General features: G+C 40.1%; 1 protein-coding gene across 18 annotated transcripts in view; it reads right to left on the bottom strand.

Annotated features, from left to right (window-relative positions):
- Positions 1-25,517, bottom strand: part of BPTF (bromodomain PHD finger transcription factor) — a 139,185-nt gene that overhangs the window by 94,127 nt on the left and 19,541 nt on the right. For all 18 annotated transcript variants that reach the window (XM_049701840.1, XM_049701839.1, XM_049701837.1 and 15 more), the window contains exon 2: positions 10,845-11,667. In XM_049701840.1, the coding sequence (XP_049557797.1) occupies positions 10,845-11,667 (823 nt within the window). The remainder of the gene's footprint in view (positions 1-10,844; positions 11,668-25,517) is intronic.

Here is a 25,517-nt window from a genome sequence, read left to right as displayed (position 1 = left end):
AGATGCTATGGGAACAAATTTAATTAAATGGACATTCTGTCCAATTTTTCAAGCAACTCACAGGCTACTAAAAGGGTCCTTATCAGTTGACTGACTTAGCCCATGCTGGCATCTGCATAATTTCCATCTTAACGGAGAACACTTAATTTTAATCTTAATTTTCATCTTAACAGAGAATTCACAACTTTATATGGTGGCAGTCTATTCTAGATTGGAACTGCTCTGTTAGAAAGTTTTTTCCTTTTAAGAGATGACACACACCTAGTGTTTCCACCAATCCATCCTGATTCTGCCTGCTAGAATTCTCTGAAATAAACCTAACGCCTCCTCAACACACAGTCCATCAACTCTTTCACAACATCTATAATTTTACCTCGTTTTTTTTCTTTTCAGGCCAAACATACTCAAATACTTTATTCCTCATACAGCATGTTTTCCAGTCATCACTACCCTGATATTCTTCCCCTAAGTGTACAGTTTTGTCAATGTCCCTCTAAAAACAGCTCTATTGGGGGACTTCCCTGGTGGTCCAGTGGTTAAGAATCCGCCTTCCAATGCAAGGGACACGGGTTCAATCCCTGGTTGGGGAACTAAGATCCCACATGAAGCGGGGCAACTAAGCCCACACCCACAACTACTGAGCCCGCATGCCGCAGCTACAGAGCCATGCGCTCTGGAGCCAGCATGCCACAACTAGAGAGAAGCCCACAAGATGCAACGAAAGATCCCACATGCCGCAACTAAGACCCGATGCAGCCAAAAATATATATTAAAAAAAAATACAAAGTAAAAATAGCTCTATTTTTCATTCTGCTCATCAAAGATAATACTCAACAATGACCATTTATTTTCTTCTTGAAGCTACAGAAGGATAAATTCATCAAAAGCATAAAGTAGCAAAACTGAGTGAACAATAACAGCTAATGCTTTCAAAGAAGTTTTAATATTGATGTACTTGGGCACGTTTACACAGTTTATATAACCAAGATTATCTGTTCTAATTGTAAAAGTGACAACTGCTTTCCTAGATGAATATACATCAATTTGTAAGTACCTTTGTTTATGGGGTTAGAATTTGGTTTCTACAGAAGCCCTGTCTCTACAACGTTCCTTCTGCACACCCAAACTGGCCTGGCTTCCCTGAAGTCACAGGGGAGGAAAGAATGGAATGAAAATATGGGCCAAAAATACAATTAATAGCAAACTTACAGATTATATGCCTACATTTTAAAGTCTGTTTGGCTTTTACTTAGCCAAGATAAGTAAGAGGTTAATGACTAACAGTATGTTTTGAGTTTCATTTCTGAACAAACCCACAGAAACTAATAAGAGTGAGGAACGCTAGTGTGGTGGGTTGACAAAAAGGTATGTCCACCTGAAACTGTAGAATGTGACCTTACTTGGAAATATGGTCTTTGCAGATGTAATTAGCTAAGGATCTTGAGATGAAATCATTCTGGATTTAGGGTGAGCCCTAAATCAAATGACTGCTATCCTTACAAGCAGAGGAGAGGATTCAAAGAGACACGTGGAGAAGGTGATGTGAAGATGGAGGCAGAGATTCGAGTCATGTGCCCTTGCCTATGAGCCAGGAGACACCAAGGAAGGCCAGCAGCCACCAGAAGCTAGGAGACAGGCATGGAACAGAGTCTCCCTGAGCCTCCAGAAAGAAACAATCCTGCTGACGCTGGTTTCAAACTTCTAGCCGCCAGAATCGCGAGAGAATAAATTCCTGTTGCTTTAAACAACTCATTTTATGGTCAATTTGTTATGGCAGCCCTAGGAAACTAAAACAGATTTTGATTTCATGCTTTTTTTTTTATGATTTAATTTTTTAACTTATTTTTTTGGCTGCATTGGGTCTTTGTTGCTGCGCGTGGGCTTTCTCTAGTTGCAGCAAGCGGGGGCTACTCTTCATTGTGGTGCGTGGGCTTCTCACTGCAGTGGCTTCTCTTTGTTGCGGAGCATGGGCTCTAGGTGCGCGGGCTTCAGTAGTTGTGGCTCGCGGGCTCTAGAGCACAGGCTCAGTAGTTGTGGCATGAGGGCTTCAGTAGTTGTGGCACACGGGCTCAGTAGTTGTGGCTCACAGGCTCTAGAGCACAGGCTCAGTAGTTGTGGCATGCAGGCTTCGTAGTTGTGGCACGCGGGCTCAGCAGTTGTGGTCCACAGGCTCTAGAGCGCGGGCTCAGTAGTTGTGGCATGCGGGCTCAGCAGTTGTGGCTCACGGGCTCTAGAGTGCAGGCTCAGTAGTTGTGGCATGTGGGCTTCAGTAATTGTGGCACGCGGGCTCAGCAGTTGTGGCTCACAGGCTCTAGAGTGTGGGCTCAGTAGCTGTGGCATGCGGGCTTTGTAGCTGTGGCACGAGGGCTCAGTAGTTGTGGCTTGCAGGCTCTAGAGCGCAGGCTCAGCAGTTGTGGCATGCGGCCTTCAGTAGTTGTGGCACGCAGGCTCAGTAGTTGTGGCTTGTGGGCTCTAGACTGCAGGCTCAGTAGTTGTGGCACACAGGCTTAGTTGCTCCACGGCACGTGGGATCTTCCCAGACCAGGCTCGAACCCGTGTCCCCTGCATTGGCAGGCAGATTCTTAACCACTGCGCCACCAGGGAAGTCCCCTAAAACAGATTTTGATACTGGGAAAGGAAGTGCTGCTATAACAGATACTTAAAAACGTGGGAGTGGCTTAGGAACTGGAAATGGGAAAAGGCTGGAAGAATTTTGAGGCACTTGACAGAAAAGGCCTAGACTTTCTTGAAGAGACAGAGGTTGGCAGAGATTGGAATTATGCTGCCAGCAAGCCAAGGAACACTTGGGGCACTAGAAGCTGTAAAGGGCAAGAAAAGAATTCTTTCCTAGAGCCTTTGGAGGGAGTGGGCCCACTGACACCTTGATTTTTTACTTCTAGCCTCCAGAACTGTGAGAAAATTAATCTCTCACTTTGCCTTGTTACAGCAGCCACAGGAAGCTAATGCGGTTCAGGAGTCAGAGATTAAAGGCAGCCCAAGGAGGTTAAAAGCACACATTCTGGAGTCACAATGCCTGGGACTGAATTCTGATTCTGCCACTTACTAGTTGTATGATACTGGATAAATTACTTAACCTCTCTCTTGCCTCAACTTCTCCCTCTGAAAAATGGGGTGACAGTACTTACATCAAAATGCTGTTGTGAGGATAAAACACATAAAGTGCTTCGAACACTGACAGCACGTGGTGGGTGCAATCTGCAGGGTTGCTATTATGTTCTTCACCTGATGAAGTATATGATATTTACCTTAAAACAAATAATTACAAGTTTAATAGGTGTATTAAAAAAAAAAGATGTGTTTCATGGTGCAAGAGGGAGAGAAATTCAGGGGAAAAAGCCCTAGGAAATGGCATAAATAGGCTGACTTGAAGGATAAGTTAGTCGAAAGGCTTTGCGGGTTTTTAGTTTGCTTTTTATTGATTTTGTTTTGGGTGGTGGGAAGCAAAAGAAATAAATACACAAAATTAGGGATCTGTGAACTTTCTGTTAAGAGCAAATGGAAGTATGTAATTGAAAGGTTTTTCAACTTGGGGGGAAAAGACCTGATCAGAATGGCTGTTTTAAAAATAATCCAGCTATGGGGATTTCCCTGGTGGTCCAGTGGCTAAGACTCCACGCTCCCAATGCAGAGGGCCCAGGCTCAATCCCTGGTCGGGGAACTAGATCCCACATGCTGCAACTAAGAGTCCGCATGCCGCAACTCAATGATCCCGTGTGCCACAACAAAGACCTGATGCAGCCAAAATAAATAAATAAATATTAAAAAAAAAAAATCATCCAGCTACGGAACAGAGAAGAGAATTGGGGAATTACACATACACCAGTTTGGAGACTACTAAACTAGTCTAATCAAGATGATGTTGACAGTGAGAATGGAGAGAAATGGATTCAATATTTAAGAGGTAATTAAAAGATATAACAAACAACATAGGACAAAAGACTATTCCCAGGTTTCTAGCCTGAGCAGCCAGTAGGATGGTGATCCCATTTACTAAGATGGCAACACTGAATGAAGGGTAGGTAATGGGGGCAAGTGATGCATGCAGTTTTAGACATGTTGTATCTGAGGTGCCTGCTATGTGGACTTGTCCAGGAGGCTGCTGGTATGCAGAACTGGACACAGGCAGAAGGATTACAGGCGTAGGTCTGATGGCAACTGAGTCAGCAAGTAAATAGGTGGCTTATGGCTAGAACGTGGAGGTGCAGGTGGAAAGCTGTACAGGTTAAAAAGCATAAATTAGTTCATCTGGAAAATGAAAAAATGCAGAGTTTTAAAATGCTGTGTTCAAGGTAATTTTATTCAGAACAGACAGTGACAGGAAACAGTGCTAGTCTAATCTGGCAGTTCCTATTTTACTAGAAGTCCCAATTTGAGAGCAAAGGATTGATAGAATGAAAGCAATATTTAAGAAAGACTGGCCCTCTTACATAACAGATTGAAATTGATCTCTAAATTGTTTGCTCAGTAAGTATCTTGGTTCCTCAGGTAGACTATAAACTGATGTTTAAGAACTTTTCTTTTATTCCCTAACCTATTCAAATAACATATTTTTAAATGAGTATTAAACAAATAAAAGCAATAAGAGGAAAATAGTTTCTATAAACTATTGGTATCACAATTAAAGTGTTCACTGCCCCAGACTTTGTTTTAGACATAACCCCCTTGGGCAATAAGTCCACTGATTTATCATTTTAAGCTTCTGGACTTCCAGGGAAAACATATACCAGATCTCCACATAACATAAGCTGAGCAATTTACAATGGTTTCAAAACTTTCATCAGTAGTCCACATATCATCTACCACAAGGGGGCGTGTAAACGGAAATTGTTTTGATCTAAGTTTTAAAATGATGTAAAATCTCACATTTACTCAAATTATTCACAAGGAACAATTATTATTAACAATGATATTTAGGGACTTTCTGGTGGTGCTCCAAATGCAGGGGGCCTGGGTTCGATCGCAGGTCAGGGAACTAGATCCCACACACATGCTGCAACTAAGAGTTCACATACCACAAATAAGGAGCCCACGTACTGCAACTAAAGAGCTGGTGAGCCACAACTAAGACCCAGCGCAACCAAATAAATAAATAAATATTTTAAAAAATCTTTGTATCTGACTTTTTACAAAGAAAATAGTCAAAATGTCACAACACATGAAAAAAAGTATCATACTTGTTCATCTGAGATTTTCATTAAATTCTGTGTACTTTATTATGCAATAAGAAAGGCAGTTTGAGAGATTATGACTAAAGCTTTTAAAGCAAATAAATGTAAGTGAATAGTTTCCCTGACAAACATGTAATTTAAAGAATTTGTTCTATTTAGAAAAGTAGATTATTTCATTTCATTGGTAATGTACCACAAGTCCATGCATGGGTACCTTCTTAAGTCCTTTCATTGCTGTAATTTTAAAGCTTTGCACCTATTTAACCACATTCAAAGGGTCTTCTACTTGTCTGAGTGTTGTTTTATATACTGATATTGAATTATCAAGAAACAGGACTTTTTTGAAACATCACTTAATTTATGTCATATTTTCTAAAAATGCCTGTGTTTCAAATTTATAAGATCTCAGAAAAACCCAGTCCCAACAGAGCCAAAACGATTATACTATCTTTCTCCCCCCAGTTATGAGCATTGCTTTTAACAGCTAAAACAAGGCAAATTGCCGACTTCTCAAGATGATGGCTTGGAAACTAGACTACAGTATAAAATTAGCTATTGAAAATATTCTTGGGAGTTCCCTGGCGGTCCACTGGTTAGGACTCCACGCTTTCACTGCCTTGGCCCGGATTCAATCCCTGGTCGGGGAACTAAGATCCTGCAAGCTGCATAGTGTGGTCAAAAAAAAGAAAAGAAGAAACAAGAAAAGAGAATATTCTTATAAATAGGTCCTGAAAAAATAATTCTAGGTCCTACTTCCTAATAGCCATAGAGTCTTGGGCAAGTCCTAGAGCAAGTTATTTAACTTCTCTGAGTTTAGTTCTTCATCTATAAAATGTACAAAAATAGTACCCACATTACTGGGTGGTTGTAAGGGTTAATGAAAAAAAGTATATACAAAATGCTTATTAGAAAACTGTAAGGCACACATTATTCTAAGTGAAAGAACTGAGATACAAAATAATATTATATGTTTCTTTTTATATGAAATGTTTAGAAAAAGCAAATGTATACAAACAGCAGAGTGATTTTCTAAGGCTGAGAATGGGAGTAAGATTAACTGTAAACAGATATGAGATCACTTTCAGAATGACTGAAATGTGGAGTAACCAACCACTTGGATTTGTCTCAGAAGAAAATGTTTCCTGGGATGTGGGACTTTCAGTGCTAATTTACTAAAATTATAGAATTGTATATCTACAACAATAGAATTTTATAATACATAAATTAATAAACAGCTCAGGGAATTCTCTGGTGGTCCAGGGGTTAGGACCCTGTGCTTCCACTGCAGGGGGTACAGGTTTGATCCCTGGTCGGGGAACTAAGATCCCGCAAGCAGCACAGCGCGGCCAAAAACAAAAAAACAAAAACAAACCCAACTCAATAAAGCTGTTAAAGTAAGTAACAGAATAATAAAAATACTAGGTATACTTCGCAAATAGTGTCTTGATTACTAAAGTAAACATACAGGGGCTTCCCTGGTGGCGCAGGGGTTGGGAATCCACGTGCCAATGCAGGGGACACGGGCTCGAGCCCTGGCCCAGGAGGATCCCACATGCCGTGGAGCAACTGGGCCTGTGTGCCACAACTGCTGAGCCTGCGCTCTGGAGCCTACGAGCCACAGCTGCTAAGCCCACCTGCCACAGCTGCTGAGGCCCACGTGCCTAGAGCCTGTGCTCTGCAACAAGAGAAGCCACCACAATGAGAAGCCTGCGCACCGCAACAAAGAGTAGCCCCCGCTCCTCGCAACTAGAGAAAGCCCGCGTGCAGCAACAAAGACCCAATGTGGCCAAAAATAAATAAATAAATAAATTTTATAAATAAATAAACATACAAGCATTCACAATTCATGAAGCAATGACAATTCTCATTTTATAGGTGAAAAAAATCAGGCTTAGAAGGGTTGCAGGTGCTTTAATATGACACAGAACTTGTAATTAACAAGGCCAGGAATGCAAACCAGGGCTAGTTTCAGAGCTTTAATATTTAACCACTCTGTATGACAACTGTCTAGTAATAAATGGCCTGGATAAAGACAAAAAAAAAAAGTAAACATACAAATTTAAGATATATATTGTGAAACTGTAAATGTCAAAAAGAAAGTAAAAGGTTCTTATATACTGACATAACAAAAATTTATAAACATAATTTGATTTTTTATTGTCATTTTTGAAGGTTATAAAATTGTGTATAAAATTTTCAGAGAAAAGGCAAATTTACTATTTAGGTTATATAAAAATAAAAATGAACTTTTCAATCCAATGATAAATTAAACCTGTTACTGTCCGTAGGGCAAGTTGACAGTTTAATAAACTCCTTGAGGATCTCTCTAGATTTACCCATTTTCCTGGCTGGGGATATACTTTTTGTTTAAAAAAAAAAAAAGCTGTTGAAATTTTAACTTCCTTTTTTTCTACGTAAATATAATATGTAAAAAACAAACAAAAAAACTGTACAGCATATATTAAGTGCTGAATAAATGTTGATGTTGGCTATTGTTATTACTAACCCATCAGCAACTAGTTCCACCTATAGGTCCCTAACACCAAGGCCTACACCATTGATTATTGTGTGATAAGCCTTACATTACAGATGTCAAGGCCTACCTATATGTGGACAAAGCACCTTTGGGATGTCTGGGGCCCAAAACAGCAGCACAGGGAAGGAAGTGAGAGGCAGTGAGAATGAACATCCAAAAAGGGTGAAGAAAGGCAGGATAGGGAAGGGAACAAAAGAATGGGAGAACAGGAGCACAGAATAGATTTCACTTACTTCCTGATTTGTTCACAGCAATCCTGATGACTCTGAGACCTTCCGGGAAGGCACATGAGACTGAGTGGATAGGGTCTGTAAACTGCTGTGCTGAACATCTAGAGAGCACAAGCACCAGGCTCCCTGAAAGGCAGTCTCACTGACTTTTCACATAGAATGAAAGACTGCATTAAACTTCAAACCAAAGTGTGGTTACAGTTATCTTTCCCTTTGTACTGACCTCGCCAACACAAGTTTCCATGCTACATCTCCATAGCATGACATGAGAAAGGTGGCACAATACACACCACAACCAGATATTTGGGAGATACGGGGGCAAAAAACAAAAAAAATTATACAAAATTTTAAAATAACTGATCCAAACCAAATCATACAGAATATACTTTGTATATTTAAAACTTTTAAAACTTCATACACTGTTTCTCATATCAGTTTCTGGATTAAGGTAAAAGACTGAATCCACACATCTCAGTTTGCTCCCTCTTGAAACCCTCTTAAAACCACTAAAGAAATATTTTTAAAGATTTAAACTTACAAGATTAGAGAAAATAAGAGAGACAACAAAAAAATTTTTGGAAGCAGGAAAGCAAATGGACAAGTGATAACCGCCTTTAACCAGAGCCAAGAAAGCCCAATCCGAAACGTAAAGGGTGGAGCTGAGAACCAACAATCACCAAAATGAGGAGAGGAGTATCGACAGCAGAGAAGTGCTTGAAAGCTGTTTTAGGAGCAGATCCCAAGGCCACCTATCTATCCACTTCAAGCCACTAAAGGTTTAGTCTCTACAGGAGGTAAAAGTGAGGTTCTCTGGCCCAGGGGACACCAGGCGCAGGTGTGAACAAAGGTACTGTACAGAAAACCAAGGTACTGAGTGGCTATGTACACAGTAAATGCGGTGTGCATAGTAAATGCAGCCCGCCTCCACCACCCAGCCAGCCAAACCCTCATGCTCCAAGCAGAACACCAGAGAAGGCCTCTCTGGGTCACCTGACCAGCTCAGAAGGAAGGACTAAAGATAGTGAGTGACATCAGGGACCACCAAGAAAAAAGATTAAGAAAATCACCCAACGATTAAGCTCAAAATTGATATGGCCTACACACTTGCTCAGAACTTCCAATCAGCTGTATAATCCCGCAGTGCTAATCAGGAGCAGAAAATTAAGGATTAACAGACATCTGAGGATGGAAGAGACAGACCAATATACACAGCAGGAAGAAGCAGCATGGAAGAAACACAGACCATTCACTGTGGGGAAAAACATGAAAAAACTATCAATAACATCCTCGAAAGTAAGAGAAATTATTATTTCCAGAAAACAAAAAACTAAGATTTGATTTTATTTTTTAAAAAGGAGGATGATTTTAAGAACAAAAGAGCTCTTAGAAAATAAAAATGTGATAGAATATAAAAAATAAATAGTAGGGCTTGAAGACCAAGATAAGGAAATCTAGAAAAATTGAGTAACACACGCGCACACACACACATTCCAAAGAGGACGAAGACAAAGAGGAAAACTGGAGTGAAAAGATAAAATCAGAAGACCAAAATAGGAAGCCCAACATTCAATAAAGTAATAGTTCAAGATAAATACAACAGGCAAAAGGAGAGGAGGAAGTCCTCAAGGGAAGTTCTCAGAACTGACTCAACTGTCAGATTGCAAGTGCCCACCACACACACAATGGATGAAAACAGACCCACACAAGGCCCTATCACTCGAAAACTGCAGAAAACTCTGAAGGCAAAGAGAAGATTCTACAAGTTTCCAGGTAAGTCCAAAGTGGTTATATACAAAGAATCAATGAATGGATTCAGGTTTCTCAACAGCAACACTACAAGAAGACAACTGTACAAAATTCTGAAATTCGCTGTTTACTCTGTACCATCTTTAAAAACTAAGGGTAGACCTGGCTAAGATACTTCTCTGTACCTGGCTTGGCCTGACCATGTGCTGATGAAGTTCCTTCTCTCCTCTCTATGCCTGCTCTTTCATTTCATCTCACCACAAATTTTCTGATTTGACCTAATTCTGAGAGCTTGAAGAAGGCTTTGAAAACTTTAGAAGCTGAGGACTTCCCTGGTGGTCCAGTGGTCAAGACACCGCGCTTCCACTGCAGGGTGTACAGGGTGTTCGATCCCTAGTCGGGGAACTAAGATCCCACATGTCACACAGCGCAGCCAAAAGAAAATAAATAAATGAACGAATGAATGAATGAATAAACAAAATATTTTAAAAAGAAAAGCTTTAGAAGCTGAAAATACAAAGTAACCCACTCCCTCTGACCATACTTCTACAGGATGTCCAAAACCAAGTCCACACTACAACCCTGCCAAGCACCCTCACTTCCCCAGACTTCCTCCCGCCCTTCCCACTGTTGCCTGGAAGAATCTCGTGAAAACCCTCAGGTTGGGCTTCTCCTGGGAGGCTGCAACCAATCATGGCAGCACTGATCTTTCCTTAGACAGTTTCTTTGTTCTTGCTGCTCCATTTTATATACCAATATAGTAAAACTAAAAAGAGAAGCAAGAAAATCCTAACACCAAAGTTAGGATGCAGATTACCTCATGGTGGGCTGCAGGGAATCTAACGGGGGAAGGGCCCACAATGGCATGTGGCATCCCACCTAGTAAGTAACGTTCTGCTTTCCATCCTAGGCATTGAGTACAATGGTGTGTATTTTGCTTTTTTTCATACACCCTTCTTTCCTTACAATTTTAAAAACTGTTTTAATGTACATATTCTTTCAAGTTAGAAATTATTAAACTATACAACTCATTATTAAATCACCAAGGTTTATATCACATCAGCAGCACAGCTCTACATCAATCATGAAGGAAGTTGGCTTAATTTTAAATACATACAAAAATTTAAGACCAGATTTACTCACATTATGAGTCTTCGGTTTAAGAACCAGTATTTCCTCCGACTTCTGTCATATCCAATAGGTTCATGTCGAATATATGGTTTGTTTTTTTGGATTTCAGCAACGCAGTCAGTCACACCAGGAACCTTATGTGCTACACAGACTTCACACTGCCACTCATCCTCTGGCACCTCCTCAAGAGGCGGCTTCACACATTCCAAATGGTACACTGCTGAGCAGGTCTCACAGCAAAGCAAATCCCCGAGTTTGTGACAAACCCTACAGTGGTCATCGTACTGGATCACCCCTTCAGACATCAACTCCTCACGAGCAATGTTTGTGGTAAGAAACTGATCGACTAAGAACTGCAGAACTTTGATTTTGTTCTCTACTGGTCCATAAGGATAGTCCTCTGCTTCTTGGTAAGGAAGGACATGATGGTACTCCTTGTCACTCTCACAGTACACCCGCAGCACCTCTGGCCACGTCATGCCATCGATGAAATACAGCGTGGAATTCACGCTATCTTTCAGATCGGCAGGTCCAAAGGTAGTATTGGAGGTGTCTTCTTCACGCAAAACTGCTTTCAAAAGCACTACGTGCATCTCCGCCATAAGTGTGCACTGCTCTTGACTCACCAGAGCTGCACAAAAGTCCTCAAAGCGAAAAGGAGATAACCTTAAAACTGTACCAAAGTTCCGCAGTACCTCATAAATGGCAATAACATTCATTATATGCTCGTTAGGCACCATTAAATCCTCAGAGGACTTGGGAAATTCAAGGGGTGGGATGTCTTTTTCTTCCAATATTGGAGAACGAGGCCGATGTACTCTCGGTTTTCGCCTACCTGTAAATAAAGAAATGGTATAATTACAAATCAATACATCATTTCTACAAACTAAGGTTTTTCCTATTTGGACATATAGCCCCAAAAAGAGAGAAGCATACTTCTATTTTTTCAGTAACTGTCAAGTTAAAATAATACCAAGAAGCAATGATTTAGCTCTAATCTTTAAGTCTATAGAAAATCTAAATTTAAAGTGTTCCCATTATATCCCAAACTAGAAGTAAAAAAAAAATTACAATTATAATCAGTTCTCAATTACCTAGAGGGGTTAACTGGTTTACAGGTAACCATGATAAAAAATAACAGTGCATTTGTGAAAGATCTGACAAGAACATAAATGAGAAAAAGACATCTCCAAAGAAGAGAACAGGCGTAACAGATCTCACATGGTGCCAGCTGCACTAAGAAATGCCTCTCAGCAATCAGACAGGAAGTTCTCTGGTGCAGCGCACCCTTTCCTTGGCCAGTTCTTCCTGAGAGCCATGTAATGGGGAGTTCCACAGTGAAGCACAAGGTTAGGGCTGAGACAGAAAGGAAGAAGAAATAAGGAAGAGAGAAGAGAAGCAGGGTTCCAATACTGGGAGAAAAAGGGGGAGCGGGGCTCACTTAGGAAACAGACAACAGATTATAATTTTTAGCTGTAAATTAAGCAACAGGAGGCGTGCCTGTTCGCCAATTTATGAAATGTACAGTCCAGGAATATATATGTATGTAAATGTATCAATATATAGCATTTGAGACCTTAGTTCATAACAAGCAAGCAGATCTCATTTAATCCTCTGAACAAGTCTATGAGGTATTAATAAGAAACTTATGGAAAGAAACAATTTTCTCCAGAATTGCCATGCCCATGCCTGCATTATTATTATTATTACACTTTCCAATGATATTTACAGAATAGCAAATGTACTTTTAAATAGCAGACTTTTTATGAGATCAATTAACATTAAATTTATTTTTATGCTATTGTTTTATTAACTAAGTTTTATTAACTATGGTTTTGGGTTGCTGGTCACCTCTTAACTGCCTCCTCCCTTCCCCATTGCTGTGCCCTCCTCACATCTAGTGAATTCTCATCATGTACAAACTAAAAGGGTACAGGGCACCAGGAAAAGAAAGTATGCTAAAGAATATAAAAGGTCAAGATCTTTTATTTTATACAATGCACCCCCCATATTCATTCACTGGAAAGATTTTCCAAATAAGATTATATCCATTAGTTTCTGCAGAAAAAAGTCCAAGGGATCACTCTGGGCCAGACTTTGCTGGTGAGCCTACATCGTAAGAAAGAAACCTCCTCCATCTCAGCAAATATCCATCTACTACAAAGATACAGTTTTCGCAGATTCAATTAAATCACAGAATCACCATGCTAGTAATAAGCACCACGATGGTAATCCAGTCCATTTCACTGTCTTCTGGAAGTTACTTGGGCCTCATTTGCAAAAGTATAAATGAGAGAAAGCAGAAAAGAATTAAAGGGAAGACTGAACCTAGAGGAATACCCTCAAATGCAGGAGAAGAAACACAAGTCACCAAATGAGACAAACCTGCTTATAGAAACAGTCCCTGTGTTCCTCTCAGCTGTTTACGCAAAATGCTGTCAAACAGAGTCCAAGTAAAGGATTACATAAGGAAAGGCTGGAAAAGTAGTTCTAGGATCAGAACATGGATCCGTAAATGTTAGGTGTAGGCATTTTTACAGCACTTTATTCTGGCAGTAATGTAGGTTGATGGCTTTGAATGAAGTAATGAAGACTTTTTCAGCAGGGCAGGGACATGAGAAGAATGTTCCAGAAAGACTTCTCTGGCTTCAGTGTATACAATGAATAGGACAGGGGGAACAAACCAGACACAGGGCATCTTCTGCAACTACCCAGAAGATAAAGACCTGGATTCAGAGTCTGGCTGTGGGAATGAAGAAAAAGATGAATGAAAGTGACCTTATGAAGAAAGAAACCAACTGGTGTGGAACATTTAACACCACCACCCTAAGATTTAACTCTGGTACCATTTCCTCCAAAAGACTATTCTAACTCCCCCAAACTCTTCTGAATTCTCGTAGCCTTCTTTGAATCATTTGTTACCCTACAATTTACCTATTCATGGTATCCATTCCACCTCCATAGCTGAACACCCACCTCTTATGCCAAAGAAAGATCTGGCACGTTTGTTTCATTGGAAGCATTAGCTAGCATCATTCCCTTTAGAGAATTACCCTTCCCCTACACCATGTGATTCTGATGGGGCCCCCAAACACAGTATTCCACCTCTTGATCACTGGCAAAGCAGGCCAGTGAGAGTCTTGCCTGGTATTTTATATTCAGATGCTGAGTGAGAAGTGATCTGAAGCTCGTTCTTTCCATGAAGGTGGCCAGAGGCTGTATGTGGCTAACCCACCTTTACCTCCCTTGTGGAAGAAGGGAATAAGGACAAGAGACAGAAGCAGAAATGGGAGATAAGTATTGATAACTCACGAGTACTGACAGAACCTGTCATTCAAATTTCCCAGTCAGGACTTCCCTGGTGGCGCAATGGTTAAGAATCCGCCTGCCAATGCAGGGGACATGGGTTCGATCCCTGGTCCAGGAAGATCCCACATGCTGCAGAGCAACCGGGCCTGTGCGCCACAACTACTGAGCCTGCACTCAAGAGCCCGCGTGCCACAACTGCTGAAGCCCGCACACCTAGAGCCCAGGTTCTGCAACAAGAAAGCCACCACAGTGAGAAGCCCACGCACCACCACGAAGAGTAGCCCACGCTCGCCGCAACTAGAGAAAGCCCGTGCACAGCAATGAAGACCCAATGCAGACAATAAATAAATAAATAAATAAATTTTTAAAAAACAAATTTCCCAGTCACACAAACCAAAAACCACTCCCCTTTTGCTTAAGTGAACATGTTGGTTTTCTGTTGCTTGCAAATAAAAGAGTACTGATTAAAACAGTATCTAACACTGTATACAAGCCTTTTATAATGAAAAACTCAGTAAATTGCTATTTCAAGACTATCAATGAGAGCAGTTAATGTTTAAAAAAAAAACTGTTGATAGTACTCTTTTGTAGTAAATTAACTTAGAGAGTAACAGTAGTCTAATTTAATTTGATATCTAATTTTAAAATATCAGCTTTCACAGATTCTGAAAGATTTTGGATAAGCATGTATTATTCTAATATTTAACAGTTCATTTAGCTTTATATTAAGCTAAAGTCTGTTAGCTTTCTAAGGTAAAAGGAAGAAAGGCAAACAAAGGTTCATAAATTCTACATTCTATCATCTAGCTGGAAACCACAAAATAGTATCTATTCAAACTACAACTACATACATACTGAACAACGTGAGCACTTTTACAAGTTAGCATTAAATGCTGGCCAGTTCATTCTGAAGCATTATTGGGAGTTTAAATCGATTCAATTTTTTTTATTTATTTATTTAGGCTGCGCCAGGTCTTAATTGCGGCACAGGGGATCTTTTAGTTGCAGCACGCATGCGGGAATAAGGTAAAATTCATGTGCTGAAATAAGAAATCTTTAAGATGTATAATTAAGTAGATGAAAAAGCCAGCTACAGAACAATGACTAGAATGTCATTTGAGAAACAAAATTAGAAACAAAAAAAGAAAAGAGAACAATAATAAAGTATATACATCAAAGAGGTCATATATGAATCTTTTTAAAGTAGCTGTTCCTGGAGAGGAGAAATGGAGGAAAAAAAAGAAAGACTAATTTTTTTATCCTTTTATATTCTTAAATACCACATGCATATATTTTTATTATAATATTTTAAAAGAAAAATATTGGGCAGGTATCTATACAAATATATAAAAATATTAATATGCTGCCAGTAATGGCTACTGACGGTCTTGTATGAATACAAATATAAGGTCATTTTGCCAAATTCAAAGATTTGGGTTTACAGAAGTGAGCACAGATTACAGTGTATAAAGAGAAAACTCATAAAATTAAACCACTTAAGCCCCTCAACTGTCAATCATTAGTATTAGCAAGTCAAGATATTTCAACTATTCAGGGAAATGTATTTATAATATACCATTGAGGATCACACTCATTACCATTTTCAACACTGATCTACTATCTAGCAGATAAAGTATATTAATTTTCCTGTATTAAAAAAAAAGGGATTAACGTCAACCTCACTAGCCATCAGGAAAAGGCAAATTAAAACCACAATGAGATACTGTTTCATACTCAACAATGGACAAAAATTTTAAAGTCCATCCAAACAAACTTGGGAAGAACGGAGAACAACAGAGACACCGGTATACCACACTCGGGACTGTAAGTGCCGTCACCACTTTGGAGAGCAATTCAGTAACAGTCAGGTTAAGGTTGTGCACACAACCCTGAAGGGGCAGTTTGAAAATTTTTTGCCCATGATCCAAAGTAAGAAATACATTTTACATTTAAATCTACCTACACACCTACCCCAAAACTAAAGTTCTACAAAGCACTACTCTTATACTAATATCTTCTCTTCCATCCCATTCCAATACCTTCTATTCCATTCTCTTTCTGCTTTTAAATTATGCTGGTTGCAGCCCACAGTTTGAAAAACACTTCTCAGGAATTCCCTGGCAGTCCAGTGGTTAGGACTCTGAGCTTTCACTGCCGAGGGCCCAGGTTTGATCCCCTGGTCAGGGAACTAAGATCCCACAAGCCACACCCCAACCCACCCCCCCCCCGAAAAAAGAAAGAAAAACACTTCTCTAGAGAAACTCTCCTTATACATATGCAGAACACTGAACATTGCATATAAAAGCAAGCGGTCAATCAAGCTGGAAACAACCAAAATATACATCAACAGGGGAACGATTAAACTGTGGAACATTCATCTGATAGAATCCTTTTTTGGGGGCCATGCTGCTTGGCTTGCGGGATCCTAGTTCCCTGACCAGGGATCAAACCCGGGCCCCCGGCAGTGAAAGCATGGAGTCCTAACCAGTGGACCACCAGGGAATTCCCCATTTGATAAAATTCCATAGAGCAGTCAAGGGCTACATATGTCGGCATGGATCAATCATAAAAACACCATGAAACAAAAGAAACTGCTACCAAAAAAAATTGCTACAAAAGGATAAATAATTTGGAACCATGCGAAACAGTTTTATCTACTGCTTATGGATGAATGGATGTATATATATAATATATATATAAACTAGTAGTTAATATCAACACTAGAATGTAATCTCCTTAAGGGCAGGGAGTTTTGTCTGTGTATTTCTGCTGCTGTGAATACTTAATAAATATTTACTGAAAGAATCAGGAGTTTAGTAGGCACACAAAAAGATGCTCATCATCACTAATTATTAGAGTAATGCAAATCAAAACTACAATGAGGTACCACCTCATACTGGTCAGAATGGCCATCATTAAAAAGTCTACAAATAATAAGTGCCGGAGAGGGTGTGGAGAAAAGGGAACCCTCCCTACACTGTTGGTGAGAATGTAAATTGGTGCAGCCACTATGGAAAATAGTATGGAGGTTCCTCAAAAAACTAGAGTTGCCGTATGATCCAGCAATCCTACTCCTGGGCATATACCCAGACAAAACTATAATTCAAAAAGACACATGCACCCCTATGTTCACAGCAGCACTATTTACAATAGCCAAGGCATGGAAGCAACCTAAATGTCCATCCATTGACAGGTGAATGGATAGAGAAGATGTAATACATACACACACACACACACACACACACACACACACACACACGCAGGAATATTACTCAGCCATAAAAAAGAATAATGCCATTTGCAGCAACATGGATGGACCTAGAGATTATCATACTAAGTGAAGTAAATCAGAAAGAGAAAGACAGGGCTTCCCTGGTAGTGCAGTGGTTAAGAATCCGCCTGCCAATGCAGGGGACACGGGTTCGAACCCTGGTCCGGGAAGATCACACATGCCGCGGAGCAACTAAGCCCGTGCACCACAACTACTGAGCCTGCGCTCTAGAGCCCATGAGCCACAACTACTGAGCCCACGTGCCACAACTACTGAAGCTCATGCACCTAGAGGCCTTGCTCTCCAACAAGAGAAGCCCCTGCAATAAGAAGCCTGCGCACCGCAATGAAAAGTTGCCCTGTTTGCCACAACTAGAGAAAGCCCGTGCGCAGCAACGAAGACCCAACACAGCCAAAACTAAATAAATAAATAAATTTTAAGGGAAAAAAAAAAAGACAAATACCATACGATATCACTTACATGTGGAATCTAAAATATGACACAAATGAACATATCTGTGAAACAGAAACTGACTCACAGACATACAGAACAGACTTGTGGTTGCCAAGCAGGGGGTGGGGGTGGGGTGGAGGAGGGAAGGATTGGGAGTGTGGGATTAGCAGACGCAAACTATTATATATAGGATGGATAAACAACAAGGTCCTACTGCATAGCACAGGTGACTATATTCAATAGCCTATGATAAACCATAATGGAAAAGAATATGAAAAAGAATATATATATGTAAAATTGAAACACTTTGCTGAAAGAATCAGTAGTTTCAAACTCTAGCCTATGCAATTACACAAGAAAATGATGTCTTTACATTATTTGCAGATGTCAGAAATGTGTTTTCACTCCTCACTATGTAAATAAATAGAGGACTACCATGAGAAGTCCTAGAACACTGGTCTTCAAATTTTGCGCATCAGAATCACCTGGAGAGCTGATTCTAATTAAAACAGCTTCTGATTCAAAGGACTAGGAAAGAGTCTCAATTTGCATTTCTAACAATTCCCATGCGATACTAACTGCTGGTCTGAGGTCCACAGTTTGAGAACCACTGCCCTGGAATTCAAAAAGGTTATCCCTCTGAGATTGTTGAGTAAAAATTAATACACATCAGATGAAATCCACTAATTCCAGTTACCTTCAAAGCTTGCTACTCAAAATGTGATTGGCATTATCTATGAGGCTTGAAATAAAGTCAGAATCTCAGGCTTACTAAATTAGGATTTGCAGTTTCTCAAAATCTTCGGGTGATTCATGTACACATTAAAGTTTGACATGCTGCCTTGAAAACTATCCATCCTAAAACCAGAAGTGCAGCAAAATCACATGGTAAACTGTTAAAAGTAGAGTATCAAAATGCAATTCAAATTTACAGAACCCCAGGTGAAGCTCAGTAATCTGTATTTTTATCTTTCTCCCCAGATAATTCTGATGTGCAGCCAAGTGTGAAAATCACAGCTTTACCGAAATTGGATATTCCCACTACCAAGCAAAAAGTGGGGCTTTTTTGGAAACTCAAACAAGAGAATCAAGAAGCTGCCTAAGAAGGTATGATTAGAATAGGACAGGTGTGAAAGGAAGCTGAAGCCTAATCAAAGACATTAATAAGCCTACAAGAAGAAAATGCTATGGATGGAAAGTGGTCTGCATGGGGGTGGGGAGCGGGTACGGGAACCAAACAGCAAGAATTTGTCAGTGAATTTCCAACACAGTCTAGGTTAAGGGAGAGAGTTTCTTTTTTTAAATTTATTTATTTTATTTTTGGCTGCGTTGGGTCTTCGTTGCTCCATGCGGGCCTTCTCTAGTTGAGGCGAGTGGGGGCTACTCTTCATTGCGGTGAGCAGGCTTCTCATTGCGGTGGCTTCTCTTGTTGTGGAGCACGGGCTCTAGGTGTGAGGGCTTCAGTAGTTGTGGCACATGGGCTCAGTAGTTGTGGCTCGAGGGCTCTAGAGTGCATGCTCAGTAGTTGTGGCGGACGGGCTTAGTTGCTCCGCGGCACATGGGATCTTCCCAAACCAGGGCTCAAACCCATGTCCTCTGCACTGGCAGGTGGATTCTTAACCACTGTGCCACCAGGGAAGCCCAAGGGAGAGAGTTTCTTGACTAAACAAGGATTCTGGCCCATGTGACAGATTATTACCTTAATAGAAGAATATGCTACTATGTACATTATCTGAACAACCTGACAGTTGCTAAGGCAAAACTTCCCACTCCTTTTAATTCCACAATACAATTCTACTTCATAGAGTCTATAGGGATGCTCTCTTCTCTGAGCTCTTTGGAAGAACTGGCAACAATATTCACCAAGTGTTAACTGTTGCTTGGGGTCCTTTTCTACATGCTTGGGTTTTTAAAATATGCACCGTGGGGCACCATCTGTATTTGTTAATTTCTCGCTTTTTTAATTTAAAAACTTCTCTGTACATTTTAAGCAGATATTGCCTTAATTTGCTGAAGCTGCAAGAAATCCTAGACCTTTTCCAAGGCCCTGATCAAATGTCGCCTCTTCTGTCCTCTCCTGTGCCTCCAGGCACTGTGCTTCTCTGACACTTTGTACAGCTCTCCATTATAGTGTGAGTGCATTTATATTACAGGCAATTACTCATGTGCCCCCAGCTCATTTGTTAACTCCCTGAGAGCACAGACCATGTTTTATTGTAATAACCAAAAAAAAAACAAAAAAAAAAGTGTGTTCAACAAATGATACCCAGAAGCAAAACTAGAGGTCCAGGGGTGAGGTCATGCCAAGATTAAAATCCAGATGCCACAGCAGATTTTTCAGTTTGGTTCATACATTTTTATTGTATTAATTCTAAGAAGAATATTTATAGTGTTTTCATACTTCTAGACCCCATAACTCTCTATATAATGTGTGTTTCTATCGGAAACAATCAGATAAACCCAAACAGTGAGACATTCTAAAGACAATTGGCCTGGACAATGAAAAAATGTCACTGTCACAAAAGAACCCTTCCCTCTCCAAAAGTGACAGAAGAGCTCTAAATTAAAGGAACAAAAGAGATGTCAACTAAAAGCAATACAAGACCCTTGACTGAATCTTGGATAAAGAAACAAAACAGCAATAGAGGACAATTGGGGAAATTTGAAATGTAATGTTATATCCATGTTAAATTAAATGTCTTGAGTATGCTGAAGTATTTAGAGGTGAAGTGCTATTATGTCTACAACTTACTATTCAGTGGTTCAGCAAAAAGAAAATTTTAAAAGACTGAGCAACCAAATATGGCAAAAATGTTTATAAAAATTGGTGAATCCAGGACTTCCCTGATGGTGCAGTGGTTAAGAATCGCCTGCCAATGCAGGGTACACGGGTTCGAGCCCTGGTCCAGGAAGATCCCACATGCTGCGGAGCAACTAAGTCCATGCACCACAACTACTGAGCCTGCGCTCTACAGCCCGCGAGCCACAACTACTGAAGCCCCCGCACCTAGAGCCCGTGCTCTGCAAGAGAAGCCACCGCAATGAGAAGCCCGCACACACGAGGAAGAGTAGCCCCCACCTCGCCGCAACTAGAGAAAGCCCGCGCGCAGCAACAAAGACCAATGCAGCCATAAATAAATAAATACATAAATTTATAAACAACAAAAATCGGTGAATCCAAGAGAAGGGTATACTGGGTGTTCATTGTACTATTCTTTCAGCTTTTCTGCATATTTGAAATTACGTAAAGTAAAAGCAAAAAGTTCAGAAAATCTGTTCTAAAGCTCCTTACTTCTAATTGTTTCAATTATTTGTTTCGATTTTTTCAATATATATAGCTAACAGGACATATCATGTTACAGCCTAAATACAGAGTAAGATTAAATAAGATTATTAAATTAACTGCAAACATGTAAACATCAACCGATACCTGGGATAGAAAGTGCTGTAACATACCACCTGTTTTACCTAGCCTCTCTTTGAAAACATCTGACATATTTGGCCACAACATCCTTCTTGAATTTCCTGTGCCACCCAGGACTCAATTTCCCTGACCAGCTGTCCCTCTGCCAAACACCTCTCTTACACGTGCAAATTCCCCAAAGTTTAGTCCTCAGCAGATTCTCCTGCTTTCCCCCAGTTATCAGTGGACTCAATTACCACCCAAATATCAATGACTTCTAAATGCATTTCTCTACCCAGACCTCGCTTCAGAACTCCAGAGACATTATTTCCAACTGCCTACTAGCTATTTTCAACAGGGTGTCCCAGGTACACTTCTCTTTGTAGGAAATGGAAATAAAAAGGAGTTACAAAAGTTTAATTCAAAGCAAAAATTTTTAAATCCCTAAATGGAACAAAGATTTTGTAATGATAAAGGATGCAGTCTACAATGAAGATATAACAGTTATGAACAACTTAATAAAAAGTAAATATGATTGTGCCAGTCCCCAACTTTAAGCCTTTCAGTGAGTCCCCACCATACTTGGATTAAAATCCAAACTCCTTCCTGAGACCTACAGGGCCCTCTGTGAGGTACGCCCTGGCTACTGCTCCAAACTCAGCCTCCCCCTCTCCTTTCTGCTTCAGCCACACTGGCCTCCTGGATCATGCAAAGCTCGCTGCCTCCCCACAGCTGTTCTCTCTACCTAGAATACTCTCTCCCACTCTGTCAAGTGGCCAGCTCCTCATTCATTCAGCTCTTTTCCCTCATAGTATTTTATCACACTTAAAAGCCTTACAGTTTCATTCAATTAACATATGCCTCCACTAGACTGCAACTTCCACAAAGGCCAGGACAATTTTTTTTTTTTTTTTAAATTTATTGGCTGCGTTGGGTCTTCGTTGCTGCGCGTGGGCTTTCTCTAGTTGCGGTGAGCGAGGGCTAACTCTTTGTTGCGGTGCACGGGCTTATCACTGTTGTGGCTTCTCTTGCTGCGGAGCACGGGCTCTAGGGGCGTAGGCTTCAGTAGCTGTGGCACGTGGGCTCAGTAGTTCTGGCTTGCGGGCTCTAGAGCTCAGGCTCAGTAGTTGTAGCGCATGGGCTTAGTTGCTCCGCAGCATATGGGATCTTCCCAGGCCAGGGCTCGAACCTGTGTCCCTTGCATTGGCAGGCAGATTCTTAACCACTGTGCCACCAGGGAAGCCCAGGACAATTTTTGTTTGGCTTCTCAGGCCTAGTACTTATTACACTTCCTGGTACATAGCAGATTCCTGAATTAGTTGCTGCATGAATTAATAAACCAAATAAATTGGCATCAAACAATATAAAGCAAAACTATAAGAAATTCAAGAAGAACTGGACAGAAACAGAATAGTAGCAGGAGACTTTAAGACACTTCTTTTTAATCTTAACAGCTCTAGTAGACTGACTAAATAGCTAACATGAACGCAGGTCACAAATTCAAATGTCCACAAAGAGGAGGTAGAAGAGTGAGTAAAGAGGACAGACAGGTAATCTACAGGGCACAACTAGAACTAACCTAATCAAGAAAAGGTGGGACCAAGCACAATAAATAAAATTGGTGATGATAAAGGGGAACTTGCCACAGGTACAGAAGCTATTAAAAGAATGCTAATAAAGTCTAAAACCTGGGTGAAAGGATGACCGTCAGAGAATTACCAAACACCAAAACTAAATCAAAGAACAGAAAACAAACCAATAATTATGGGAGAAACTGAAGAAGATGTCAGCGAGCTCTTGCCCCTAAAACAGCACCCAGCCAGGATGGTTTTCAAAACATTCCAGAGGACAGAAAAAGAAGAAAAGATTTTAAAAGTCCTCTTAAAAAAACCAGGATAACAGTGACACCAAAACCTAATAACAAAAGACATGTACCACCCCCTCCACAAAAGAAATGATGGGTCAATCATAGTTATTAAAATAAAGTTAAAAATAGCAAATAAAATCCAGAAGCATACTATGTGTAAATATCTATGAAAAATTACAGAATAATACATACCTTTTAATCTAGCAATCCCCTTTCTAAGAATTTACCATATAACATAACTCACATGTACATTCATTTTGGCACTGTTTGCAACAGTGCCAAAGCTGTATATAACCTAAATGTCCACCCAGTAAGGAACTGGCTAAAACAAAAAACTATAATATTGTACTTCCGCACAAGGGAACACTATGCAGCTCACAAGAAGAATGTGGTCCAAAGCCAAGCCAAGATGGAATAATAAGCTCACTGGAGATAATGGCTCCACTAAACTGAAAACTCTGGACAAAATACAGAAAAAGCAACCACCAAAGGATTATGGGGGGGGAGGGGGGGAAGCAAAAGCACAAGGACCAGGTAGGGGAGTCGAAACTAGAAGAGGCAACAACAAACAACAAGCAGAGGTCTGTTTCCCTATTTTCTCTCCTGGAATAGAACAAGCTCACAGTGAATCTACGGCAAAAAGCATGAACAGAAAAAACTCAGAGAAGCCCTGTCTTTCAGGCAGAGGACTGAGGAAAAGGGTCCCCTGTGTGCTGAAGAGCATGAGGGAAATCCCCTGTTTTGTTGTTATTTTACTTTTTTTTCCCCTCTTCCCGCCCCTGCCTCAAGGGAGGCTCCAACTACAGAATCTACAAGAAACTCACATCTTTCTAGCCAGTAGATCAAGAAAAGGGGCCCCCGCAAGCCAGAGTATGGAAGGAATTCCAGAACATATAGCTAAAGAAAAATCTACAAAGCAGCAAGAGAAAAAACATTACATATGAGAGAACAATAATTCAAATAACCGCAGAGAATGGGACATCTTTAAAGTGCTTAGAGAAATATCAACCCAGCATTCTATATCCTTCAAAAATACTCTTCCACAATTCAGGCAAAATAAAAACATTTCAGATGAAGGAAAACTAACAGAGATTCCTAAAGCAAACCACTCACTCCTTGATCTTGGCTCTCCTGGTCAGAATTTTGTGTACTCTGTAACATCTTTGGTCATGGTAGTCCAGTTCTTCTAGTAATTTTGTTAATGTGCTGTAGACGATCGACAATTTTAGTATGTAGTGTATGTGATATTAAATTGTGAATTAGTGGGACTTAATGATGTAACAGCATATCAATATTTGAAGATACTGGTACTTGATATCCTGTCAAGGAAAATTTGCCTCCACATTTTAAGTTGGAAAGTCACTGGAATAACTGTTCAGAAAAGAATCACAACTACATGATTTTTTAGAGTTTTGGTATGTATGTTAAGAATTGTGTACAAATTGAAATGTCTGTGTACTGATCCTCAAAACAGCCAATAAAATCTCAATTATGAAAGAACAACAAAAAAACAAATGGTAAAAATGGTAAAAGAAACAGAAATGATACCAGAGTGAAAACCGGACTTTCAGGAATAAAGGAAGAACAATAAATTAAAAAACAAACAAAACAGGTTGTTTCAACTCTTAAGCACTTTAAAATATGTACAGTTAAAAAATATATATATATGTACAGTGGTTGAGAGCAAAAATTGTAACATCATCTAGTGGAGCTTTAATGTATGTAGAGTCTGATACAGAGGGCCAACTGTACGGTGCCACTTTATACAAGGGATCTGACATCCAGAGACTTTGGTATCCACAAGGGTCCTGGGAATCAATCCCCCACAGATACAGAGGGACAACTGTAGATATATACGACACTTATAGCATTGGGGAGAGGGCTAGGATAAGGGAACCTCTATGGTTGTGACACTTTTAAATTTTACTTAAAGGGATAAAATGCTAACTTTAAGTAGATAAGTATTTTGTAATTCCTAGAGGAACCACTAAAAAAATAGCACAGACATAAACCAAAAAGCTAATAAATTAAAATAGGGCAATGTTCAACTAATCCAAAAGCAGGCAGGAAAGGGAAACAGAGGAACCAAAAAAAAAAAAGATGGGAATTTCCTGGCAGTCCAGTGGTTAGGACTCCACGCTTTACTACCAAGGGCACGGATTCAATCACTGGTCAGGGAACTGACCCTGCAAGCCAAGCTGTGAGGCACGGCCAAAAAAGAAAAAAAAAAAAAATTATATTAAGTGTAAATAGCCTAAATTCACTGTCAGAAGACTGGCTTTTTAAAAAAACAAAACAAGGAACCCCTTTAAAATATATACTAGGGACTTCCATAGAGGTCCAGTGGTTAAGACTCTGCGCTCCCACCGCAGGAGGCACGGG

This window comes from Orcinus orca, chromosome 19 (genome assembly GCF_937001465.1).
Source record: "Orcinus orca chromosome 19, mOrcOrc1.1, whole genome shotgun sequence".
NCBI lineage: Eukaryota > Metazoa > Chordata > Mammalia > Artiodactyla > Delphinidae > Orcinus > Orcinus orca.
The sequence above is the reverse complement of the archived record's forward strand: the minus strand, read 5'-3'. Positions and strand labels throughout refer to the sequence as shown.